Source organism: Dermacentor silvarum, chromosome 1 (assembly GCF_013339745.2).
Source record: "Dermacentor silvarum isolate Dsil-2018 chromosome 1, BIME_Dsil_1.4, whole genome shotgun sequence".
Classification (NCBI taxonomy): domain Eukaryota; kingdom Metazoa; phylum Arthropoda; class Arachnida; order Ixodida; family Ixodidae; genus Dermacentor; species Dermacentor silvarum.
Genome location: NC_051154.1, coordinates 52798327 through 52810670, shown reverse-complemented (window position 1 = coordinate 52810670; position 12344 = coordinate 52798327). Strand labels below are relative to the sequence as shown.

Genomic DNA, 12344 nt, shown 5'->3' with positions numbered 1-12344 from the left:
TGGCGCAGTGCCTATAGGGGCGCTACTGAAAGCCGCGTAGCGGCGGCCGTTGGAACCGCAAGTGGGCCTCGTGCCGGAGATGCCTGCTTTCACTGCAAGCACGGCTGAAGTGCATGCATGCGATTTGCCGCTTGTGCGCATCTTGGATGGTTACTTCTGCAGTGACAGTGTGCACAAGGGAATCGCACTATATGATAGTGGACATGTGTTCGACGTTACGGCTGTCTGGGACGACATTGTCTCCATACGCGCCAAGTGTTTGCTGCAGACGAGCATCAACGAGCTTGCCTACAAAGTGGAGCTCATCCTAAGTATGCCGCTTTCATTATAACACCCCAGCCGCGAATGGCTTCATTTGTTGACCCATCAACCAATATTCTTTATGCACACACTTGCTTCGTTTACATGCCGTGTATTTTTATAGTAGGTTGAGGGAATTCCGTTGCACCTGCAAATGGTGCGTACAGGTGCGGCCATGTGAAAAGCCAGCGATGGTCTCGCGTATAATACGGACCCGCATATAATGCGAGGTGTTATTTGGGGATAGCAATAACAAAAAAAAAATTTTCATCCGCATGTAATGCAAGCAAGGAAAAGCCACAGAAGGCATTTACAATCTACTCTCGGTAATTCGAACACGCTTAATTCGAACTGACGCTGTGGTCCCGTCAAAGTTATGTGTAGTCCTATAGGCGAAAACGCCCACTAATTCGAACGCGAAAGCATTTGCGATGGTTAATTCGAACATACGGTGCACCGATAATGTCCTCAGCGGCGCTCCAAATCACGTGGCGGCGCCTCCAACCGGCATTGCTCCGACACCGCCATAGAGCAAAAGCTTAGGATAGACCCCTCGACGCCACACGGAGAAAAAAAAAATGAAAAGAAAAACGCGGCGGCAATTTCACTCTCAAGTAGCAAGGTCGCCGTTTCACCATCGCACCGGAACACGCGAGCATGAGCCGACGTCTCGACCAACTTCCCGACAACGGCAGAAAACGAAACTTCAGGGAAAAGGCTAAGTTGGCGCTGTGCCGGCGGGAGCGGCGGTGGGCGCGCACGGAGCCTGTCGAAGGTGGGGGGAGCTACGAGGGAGTTGAGAGGGATGGCGAGGGGAGCCACTGCCACCGAAGCGACGGTGTTGCCCAAGGCCAAATGCGCTTCTCTTCCGCCGTTGCAACCATTGAATAACGAACCAACTTTGCAACTGGGATGTCATCTGAGCCATGAACGCTGCCCTCGGTGACGCCTAAGTGCCGTCATGCGGCGCAATTTCCGATGGCCCTCGGCAGCTAAAATAACTTTGCTTTTAGAGGCAGCTGGGTACTACTTTCGCGGTCCCGACATCGTGCGAGATAGACTAGTGAACATGCCGATTCTTAGCATGGTCAAAATGGCGCCCGTTGAAAGCAGCAGCAGCCTACCGACGCCACCGCAAGATGACGCATACTCCGCTACAAGTCATGATGATGATAGCAGTGAGCAAAAACGATCTCGAAACTGCAAAATTTAAGGCTGAAAACTTTGGGGTCCGCATATAATATGAGGCAGAAATTTTACATGGTAAAATTTAGAAAAACACCTCGTATTATATGCTGGTTTTTACGGTAAAGCTTGCGAACCAGCACGATGAGCTTGAGAAAAATAGCAAATATAAGACTTCGGCAATAATTAAGGGTTGATCGTTTTTATGCTTGCGTCTTATCACTGCCTGCACAGCTCGGATTTCATGTGTTCCGTCGATAATCAAGCTTAGCATTTCGATGATTTTACGGAAGCATGCGAGTGAGATATTAGAAGAGGCCATAGCTGAAAGTTTGCCACCCTGGTTAGCCAAGAGCATATTGCTTTTATATTTTATGTTATTTTTAGTATCACCACCATTTTTACTAGCATCACCCTCGCACCCAAATGTAGGATTAAAGCGCATGTTGTATCGCCTGTTGTAGTGCCCCAAGTCTGAATACCCCTTGGAAGTGCCAGGCTTGGTACGTCTGTACACGCTTGAAAATATACTTGTAATGTAAGCAGGACTTCTCGGATCACTTGATCTCTTGCCATTCAGAAAATGTTGGCTGCAGATCCTGCTGTTTTTCGTAGGCTCCCAGGGGCTCCCATCCTCTCTAAAAGACCATTACTCCATTAGATTACAGAAAGGTGCAAGAACCAAGCAATTTGTTAAAAGAGTACATTGACGCAATACGAAGTTTGAAAGCAGATGCAAAGCACGGTGTTAAATATTGCTTGTAAACCACATGCTACATTGAAATCATTTTCAAAGCAGAGACAAAACTACAATGAAGCAACATGAAGATATATTCACCCACTTAATGCAAAAGAAGAAAAAGAAAAGCACTTGCTAGCACCACTAGCAAGAATAAAACAAAAAACAAAAAAGAACATGAATGTTTCAGAGTCAACCACAACACATGACACAGCTGTGGTACAGTGAATATGCATTAGTTGCAGACATCAGGGCTTTAAAGTTCAGGTGTTTCTCATTGCCGCAAAGTCATGTTAAGAGGCATTAAAAACAAGGTTGAATGCCCTGTCAAAAGCCTTTAATGCTCACAGAGAGATGCCAGGTTCTACAGTCAAAATGCAGTTAGTGGAGGCGAGCATACACCAAGCATTCTACGCTGCAGGTAGCATTTCAGTGCCATCGATAGTATAGAGCAACAGCCGATTCCGTGCAAGGCATGGGTGATTGCGTGACACCTTTCTGAAGGCGCCATCACCTGCTTTTTAACACTGACCCCTTTGTTCAAAGTGTATAAACGCAATGAGCTCTTCACAGCTTCACTCCGCATTCTCTGGCTTAGCATTTCGATTCATTTGTTTTTCAAAGGGGTGCATCGCGTCTCATCAGTAACAACAACCTAATGTGTATTGTATCTTTCAGATTGTAGACAAAGCGACCAAGTTTAAATGTCAAAGCGTTCACTGAAAACGCAGCGACATAAAGCAAAAAAAAAAAAAACCCCACACTAATCGCTCTAACACTGCAGTAAACAAAGCGCTATTGCTTATCTTCTGCATCGAGCAGCCGCGATCCACCGCCGCCGTCGCTCTTGCTCGTGAGTTCCTGGCAAGTTTTTCTATGTGTTAGAGCAGCGAACTACGCAGCAGTTGTTTTAAAACAATCGCTGAAGGCTGACAGAAGCGTTAAATCATGATCAAGTATGCAAACATGACAGCACGCACATAGACGCTGATGGGAACAGTGCTCTCCCGAGCCCGCCTATGCTTCGCAGCCTTGGTGACAGGCGGAGTTGTTGGCGCGCTGCGCATGGCATATATAGTGCTGCTCATATTTTAGAGGGCCGACAACTGCCCAGAATGTGTCATGAGATTTTTATGGAAATGCAAAGACCATGATTATAATGGTATAATCAAGCACACTGTTTACAGTTGCACTAATACTTATAATTTTTAATTGGCACATAAAATCTCAAAAGATGGTATGTCGTGCCACTTTGTGGTAAAACCTTGATACTAGAGAAAGCGGCTTACCACGTAAGCACAGATTACTGTACGTAAGTCGGCTGTTACTAAATGCACCATATGTACTGTTTAAAATCGTAGTCTTTATGTTATACAGGCGTTTGCGCTTTATTATATGCACATTATGATCTAAAAAAAGTTGACGTTAACAAGCAGTCCTGCATTTGCATCATCGAGTGGAACGACAGAACCGTGGTGAACTGTGGTGCTCTTCATTGCATGGCAGCACACGAGTGCTTTTGTATGCGCCCGAGTTCTGTGGTCTCGCTGTGAGATACAAAATGACTATTTGTGCCAAGAATGGGGGCCAGCACTACATGAATAGCACTGTACTGGCATATCCTGCCACTTCCCACCAATGCTGGCGCAGGATCGCAATCACACTCATCTATTACTGTTTCCAGCATGCGACTTCACAACCACGATCGTGACAGCAGACAGAAAAATTCAGATAAAAAGGCTCCACAACATTTTCCGCATTATCACTGTACAATTTGACACTGTGACCTGTAGCTTTATGTTACACTGAAAAAAAAACAGGTACCATAAAAATTGCTTTTTGGTTCCTTAACATGGCATGTTGCAGAGTGCCCTGGTCTGGTGCCATGAAATGGCCCTTTACTGTGGTTTAGTAGCCCATGATACATTCCTCTAGTGGATCTTGTATGCACATCTAACCGAGGCACCTGAAATGGGCATTTATTCATTCATTCAGGCTTGAATGAGGAGCTCTGATGCCATATTATTGCGATAGCAATTATATGGACACTTCAACCGGATTTCTGCCGTCGCCGTCGCCGTGAGGTTCCCTATAGATAAAATCCGTCGTCGTCGCCATCGCCGTCGCCGTGAGGTTCCCTATAGATAAAATCTTCGCCGTGCGCCGTATGCCCGAGCGTAAGCGTGCGGGGACGCGCGCTATCACGGAGAGCGAACGCACTCAATCACCCACGCGCAAGCAAGGAAGCGGGAAGCCAGCGCCGGAGGGAGCGCGAGGGGGGGGGGGGGCGCACTTCTACTCTGCCAACAACCGCGCTCGTCGCTCGCTCTCCCGCACCGTCTCTTATCTCCACACGGCTCTGACCTTTATGCGCCGTGCATTCGCCGCTAAGTTTCCGTTGAAGCGATAGACCGCACGTACCTTCGCCCGCGGCGGCGTATGTGCTCGCTGCCAGCGTTTTGACAGTCGTCTCCAGTCATTCAGTGTGATCTATTCATGTTTGTTTGTATGCGCTCACACCACGCTTGTTCATTCAGTTAGTAATAGTCGGGCCACATTTTCCAACGCACGCTACACATGCAATGCTGCCCGGATCGGCAGTGCAGCACTACAGGTGTGTCCCTTCGCACGCACTGCCCACGGGAAGCGCTTCTCATCAACACCACCGTTTCACACGCGCCTTCTCGTGGTCATCGAGTCTCTCTTCATGTCGGTCTACTTACGCCGCAGCACACCTGCTTACTTAATCAGCTCATGTTTACTACAATGCATTTTGCTACCAAAGCCGCTCACCTTACTTCGTATGACATTGCTGTGTTGCTATCGCATTCATTGCTTCGCCCTTAGGGCGAAACTGTGACATTTTTTGGCAATTCATTTTCACATAGTAGTGCCTGTCGGTTACATGCCGCTGAGGCAGCAGAATTGCATGGTGGTTTTTGTTAAAGTGAGGCACTCTCTTGCTGAGAGCAAGGTCATCATTTCATGTATCACCAATAGCAGCCTCATTGTGATAGTGGTGGATTACAAAAATGCTCAGATACTGATTACTCAACTCAGTGCACGTATGTTAATGTGCATGAGATATGGGCACATCTATTCAGAGCCATTGTGCCCCTTGTAGTCCAGTTGTATTTTTGGGATTCAGTTGCTCGATAAATAGGAACCACATTCACAGTCAGCATTCCATATCACGGTTCATGTGTGTTGTGCTCACATTGGAATAAGCTGCATGTACTAAAATGCTGTGCTTTTTAGAACCAGACCACATTATACCAAGGTGGCCTAGCTTTTGTTCTAGTGGTTGCACTCGAATTAGACCATACAGAAAGGATTGTAACCAGCCAAAACTTATTGTTAGTATTATCATGTGAGCAATTATTTCCTTAGTTTACCTTAAGTCCACTGTACCTTGTACTGTAAGTAGTTCAAGTCATAACCAGTTGCCTTAACATCTTGGCAAAAACTTTTGCAATTAAATTGTGTGTAACTATGTACTGAACATTCTTGTGGTCTTGTTTCGTTTTTCTGGTTCAGAGTTTGAAAAAGCTGAGCTGCTGCTGTATGAAGAGGTTGCTCGGATGCCACCATTTGAGCGCAAGACACTAGTACTTGTTGGAGCACGAGGTGTTGGCAGACGTTCACTGAAGAATAAGCTGATCAGCTATGACCCTGTGCGCTTTGGAACACCACTTCCCCGTAAGCAATTTACTTACTACAGGAAAATGTTTCATTACACTGTTAGAAGTTAGAGGAATTAATGCCAAATACAGTTGAACACCTTTATAACTAAGTGTTTGGGGCCTCCGAAGTTATTCATTATACAGGTCACTTTGTTGTAAAGGTACCACAGCACACCACTTACAGTAGAACCGGGACAGAACTATTCCTTCATTATACAGGTAATTTTGTTCTGGAGGCGTTCATTGTAGAGGCGTTCGACTGTAGTATGTGTGGGCAGGCGTTTTGTAGGTGACTGATGTTGGAATAATGCTTGACACACCATAAAGTGAAGAATGACTAGATTTGCCATGTAAGAACTTCATCCAATGCTGACCCTCCTTTTTTTCTTTTATTCGTGCTTGCATGGTGGTCTGTAATTATGTGAATGGGGATTGACGCAGATGTTCTGCAAGTTGACAGCCACTTTCGAATCTAGCAGTGTCTACCTGATCGACTCGTTGCTGATGCATGACCATGGTCCCACGCAGCTGGGTGACACAGGCGCATACGGTTAGCGATGTGACCAATATATTGAACAAAATTCTGCTGTGCAAGTGACTTGCTACATTTGTGTGTAAAAAATAAAATAAATAAGTAAGCTTTTGTGCTTCCAATACGGCCTTGGAAAAACAAATTGGTAAGTTCCACCTTGTCATTGTATCAGGAAACTGTCCGAGATGGGCAGAGTTTTCAGATAGGCTTCAGATAGGCATATGTTATATTTCAAATTATCGACATATCAAATTATCTTGTGATCTCTTTAGAGTTCAATATGTAAGGGATTGAATGTATATGGCAATCGCTTTATTTGGTTCTTTATACCGTGTTTTTATTTAACTACTATTGAATTTATGTTTGGCTGGGGTAGTCAGCAGTGTCTGTAACGTAGTAGAACTTGTAGTTGGGCTAGTTGGTGCATGTTTTTGCTATACAAGTTTAGCGTGAAGCAAATGAACATACATACAAAGCACTCATCCCATGCCTCTTTGTACGTGTGGTTGTTTGGTTCGCACTAAACTTTCTCTAAAAGGAGTATGGTAGTATTAGTAAAAGCTACTAAAAAAAAGTTATGCTCTGCCAACCCATGTGATAGCTTGAACACGCGAAGCTCCATGGGCATACATGGTGAACAAAACAGCATTGTTCTCCACAGTGGGCCCTATCTTAATGACAGCTGTCATTGTTGATCTATCACTTCAAAAACCGTGTTCACTTGCAATCTTGAATGAAATTGCTGAAACAGCTGCTGTAGCGCTTGTTAGCAATTTTAGTTGAGCATTTTAGTTATACAAGCGGCCATCAGCAATGATTGTGAGGCTTCAGCTGAGTGCTGTAGTTGGAGAAAAGAATGAATGTTTCTTGCCATTCCTCTGCATCTTCAAATTCTTACACTTTTTGCATTTTGTGTGCTGCTTCCAGTCTGGTGCTCCTTACAGTCAGGCCCATTTTAAAGTTCTGTACTCATTGCTATCCTTGTTCTTTTATGCGTGCCCTTTCTCCCTGTTGTGTATTCGTATGAGCCAGCCATTATCTTTTTCTGATGAGCCCAAGCAACCAGCTTGAGCATGACTGAACTTGCGCTGCACATTGTTGTCTTAATGCTTAATTTTCAATGCATTACAATTAGGTGCACTGCACGAGTTGGATTGCACAGATATTTGCAATGAAATATGACTTCCTGGCTTTGAGAAGAGTGGTGTCTTGTTATACTTCGGTGCAGACACATCTCGACCTATCCGGGAGACAGAAACGGATGGCAAAGTATATTATTTTGTATCACGAGAGGTGATGGAAGCTGACATAGCTGACAACAAGTACCTTGAATGGGGCGAGCATAGTGGTCACCTCTATGGCACCAAGCTGGACACCCTGCGTGCTGTCATCCGCTCCGGAAAGATGTGTGTAGTGGACTGCAGCCCCCAGGTGTGTGTTCCTTCTGTTACACTATAGAGAACGCCTTCCAACTGGTGACATTCCACTTACTGTGGTACCCCCACACTCTCCTTCTGCATTTAACTCTTTGTTTCTCCTGCTGGACTGTCTTTATGGTGCACTGATGTTATAATAATCTGTTTTTTTATGTGCCAAAGCAACATCTCGACTATGAGATACTGTAGGAAGTTGCTCCACATTAAGTTGGACTACCTGTGGTTAACCTTTTGTAGTTGTGGTTACAACGAGTTAACAATCACTGAAATCTTATTACAGTGTAGACCGCCTATAACGTAAGTCACTGGAGTCGTGAATATCGGCACTATAAGCAGTACCGCACTATAACCAAAACAACGATTTTCAAGCCCTGCACATATGCAAAACATGTAGACCAAGCAGCCGCGCATATCCGAGAATCGAAGGGTGCAACTGGGAGTTTTGCATCCGTTTAAATTTACGAACGTTGAAAGGTTAATGTCCAAGTACCCACGATCTTCGCATGAAGCAGACAAAGTAATAATTAATAAAATATGTCTCAGTTTCTCCGGAAAGGCGAAGCATCAATTGCGATAGCAAATTAGTAGAGAGCTACAGTGGAATCTCGATGATACGAATCTCACGGGCTCACGAAAAATATTCGTATTAGCCGAAATACGTATCATCGAAATGCAGTTAAAACTAGCCAAATTAAGGGGGGACGCGGGGATCAGATTGCGAAAATCGCGAGAAAAGTCGATTTTTGAAAACCACGCATTTCGGTATCTGCAACGCCTAATCTACGCGTATCAAAATGGTTTGGCTGAAAACGCACTAAAAGTGCCCGAAAGAGATTAATTCGTCAGTGCGCAGGGTGAGAAAACAGCTTTAAATCGCGCAAAATCACCGCAGTTCACGGAGACATATCTCGTATTTCCCGCCACCAAGCGCCGCCATCTTGGTATCGTTCGAAAGCTCAATGTTTCGCCGTTCCTTTAAAATTTTGGACGAAGCACGCCTTCGGAATAAGGAAGCGCAAGCCTCCTACGGCAAGAAAAATACGGCGATTAGCGGGAGAAGCGGAGGAGCACCGGACTGAACGTGCTGTGCTATCTTGCACCATGTGACTCCGGCAGCGAAACAGACAATCGCCCTGTGTCATCGACACCGATAACGCAGTCGACGGAAGACGCGCCAAGGGAGGCTCCCGTGCCTCGGTGTACGGCCGTGCGAATCAGCCGAGATCGTATCTCGGTAGACATAGCTCGCTGCGACTAGGCAAAATGGTGCAAACACAAAGAACTAGGCCCAAAGCACAGCAGCCACTCCGTCCGGCCGATGACATGTGGAAAAGGAGGAAAAGCACAAAAGCAACAAAAGCACCACCGCTTCAAACTCTTCGCGCCCAGTCGCGGCCTCCGCGCTGTCCGGTGCCGCGTCCGCGCCTGCGCACCAAAAGAGAAAGGGAGAAAGCGCCTGACTGCACGCTGTTCTTTTTCGCTGCTGTTGGTGGGGCGGCGTTTATTCGTATGAACCGACGCGGGTCGAAAATCGATTCGTAACAACCGTTCTCTAGCACGTTGCAAAGTAATGGGGCTCGGCTGGGACCACAGAAAAATTTGTATCATCCGGAAATTCGTATTAGCCATCGAGATTCCACTGTATAAGGAGTAGGGATAGTAGTTTTATCGGCTGCATAAACTTGACACATTCGCTTACTAACTAAATTAACAGGCATGGTGTCAACGCGCACAAGCAAACATGAATAGACTTGATGACCGCAGACAACCTCTGTCAAAACGCGGGCGTGGGGAAATGCGGCTGCTAGCGAGCGAAGGTTCGTGCGGTCTATCGCTTCAACGGAAACTGAGCGGCGTAAGCACAGCGCGTACAAAAGTCAGAGCCGTGTGGAGATCGCTTTCAAGATACGGTGCATGTGACAACACCGGTAGCCGGCACAGGCACGAACGCATTTGTTTGTTGGTAGAGTAGAAGCCGCTCCACCCCCCCCCCCTCCCTCCCTCCCGTGCTGCCTTCCCGCTTTGTTCCTTTCACGTGGGAGATTGCGTCGCCAGTTTCCCTTGCGCATGGTTGCAAGATACGCATTTGGTGCCGCAGCACAGCGTCGCCCACCCTCCCTCCCTCCCGTCTCCCCCACGTCCTTTCGTGCGATGGAAGTCACCTTTGCTTTCCACTGTGCGTTCGCACTCCGTGAAGGCGCGCGTCCCCCGCGCACTTTCACTCGCACATACGGCGCGTGGCGACGATTTTATCGCCTTTGGACTCATGTTCCACGTCTCATGCTCCTCCTCCGCATCGCCCCCATTGGTGGGCGCACCTCGTTGAGAAGCGTGCTCGCTACTGCCCTTGTTGGGGAGATTTTCCCGCGGAAGCCATAGCACTTCCCCGCAGAAGTGCTATGGGAAAATTAACGGAAGTCTGAAAAGACCGTCCTATAACCGGTCCTGCACTATAAGCGGTTACGTTATAAGTGGTCTGTGCTGTATGTGGGTGTTTTGCATTTGGCCCCCATCAGAATGTTACTGCCTAAACCAAAAATCAACCTCACTTCCTTGTGTTCACCATGAGAATGCCATAGCATCTGAGACACTTATACAGTGGAACCTCGATGATACGATCACGGCTAATACGAATTTCCGGATGATACAAATTTTTCTGCGGTCCCGGCCGAGCCCCATTACTTTGCAATGTGCTAGAAAACGGTTGTTACGAATCGATTTTCGACCCGCGTCGGTTGATACGAATAAATGCAGCCCCACCGACGGCCGCGAAAGAGAACAGCGCGTAGTCACGCGCTTTCTCCCTTTCTCTTTTGGTGCGGAGGTGCGGACGCAACGCCAGACAGCGCGGAGGCCGCAAATGGGCGCGAAGAGTTCGAAGCGGTGGCGCTTTTGTTGCTTTTGTGCTTTTCCTCCTTTTCCGCGTGCCATTGGGCGGAGTGGCTGCCGTGCTTCGGGCCGCGTTCTTTTTTGCACCATTTTGCCTAGTCGCAGCGAGCTATGTCTACCGAGATACGAGCTCAGCTGATTCACGCGGCCGTACGCCGAGGCGCGGGAGCCTCCATTGGCGCGTCTTCCATCGGCTGCGTTATCGGTGCCGATGGCACAGGGCGATTGTGGGTTTCGCTGCTGGAGTCACACGGTGCAAGATAGCGCGGCACGTAATCCATGGTGCAAGGTTGCGCTCATTCAGTCGGGTGCTCCTCCGCTTCTCCCACTAATCGCCGTATTTTTCTTGCCGTAGGAGCGCTTCCGTATTCCGAAGTCGTGCTTCGTCCAAAGTTTATTCGCCAACGAGCGACGATCCATCACTAACCTGGGAGTTCTCAGTAATCCGAATTCTGTGTGTCAAGTGAAGACGCCGGCTTGGTTTATGAAGCAGACAACTGCGGTTGCCATCTTGCTCCTGCCACAGCAGCAACCAATGGAGAGACGCCTTTCAGCACGGCAGCCAATCGGAGGCCCGCTTTTATCAGAGGGCCCGTGTGACTACCTATCGCAGACCCGCGCTTCTTTGGTGTTTGTGCGTTTGTTACAAGTTGGCGACGACGGACGAGAAGCAGAACGGCGAAACTTTGAGCTTTCGAACGATACCAAGATGGCGGCGCTCGGTGGCGGGAAATACGAGATATGGCTCCGTGAACTGCGGTGATTTTGCGCATTTAAACCTGTTTTCTCGCCCTGCGCACTGACGAATTAAACTTTTTCGGGCACTTTCAGTGCGTTTTCAGCCAAACCATTTCGATGCAGCGTAGATTAGGCGTTGCAGATACCCAAACGCGTGGTTTTCAAAAATCGATTTTTCTCGCGATTTTCGCGATCTGATCCCCGCGTCCCCCCTTAATTTAGCTAGTTTTAATTGTGTTTCGATGATACGAATTTCGGCTAATACGAATATTTTTCGTGACCCCGTGAGATTCGTATCATCGAGATTCCACTGTAGTTAGTGTTCGCCAATGTGAGTTAAGCAAAATAAACTTTACCAGGTAATGATTCTTGAGTCGGCAAATGTCATTTTGTAATTATGAAAATGTCTTCATGTGCTCTTTTCATAGTCAACAGAAATGGTGTCTGCAGTTTTGTGCCATTTTTTTTTACTATGCACACACTGTGATGTTTTGAACTGCTCTAGGAAAAGATGTGACCCACCTCACGCATATTCTGAGAATGCACTTCCGTTGCATCACAAATAATTGGAATGTTTTGGTTTCCACTATCTCCTTGCAGTATCTGAAGATCTTGAACACGCCTGAGTTCATGCCTTATGTTGTCTTCATTGCTGCGCCTCAGCTGGAGCACTTTCGGCAGATGCATGAATATGGACGTCATCATGGATATGGAAGCAGCCGCAACCTGACGGTAGGATTACCATACCGTATTTTCCGGTGTACAAATCGCACCCTCGTATAAGTCGGACCGCCCCTAAAAGCAGCCACTTTTGCAGAAAAGTTTATATATATGTTGCACCT

The 12344-nt window shown here is 47.1% G+C and overlaps 1 protein-coding gene across 3 annotated transcripts in view; it reads left to right on the top strand.

Moving 5' to 3' along the window:
* Positions 1-12344, top strand: part of LOC119463135 (protein PALS2) — a 67725-nt gene that overhangs the window by 39039 nt on the left and 16342 nt on the right. For all 3 annotated transcript variants that reach the window (XM_037724115.2, XM_049668079.1, XM_049668081.1), the window contains exons 10-12: positions 5762-5923; positions 7668-7870; positions 12103-12234. In XM_037724115.2, coding sequence (XP_037580043.1) covers positions 5762-5923; positions 7668-7870; positions 12103-12234 — 497 coding nt within the window. The remainder of the gene's footprint in view (positions 1-5761; positions 5924-7667; positions 7871-12102; positions 12235-12344) is intronic.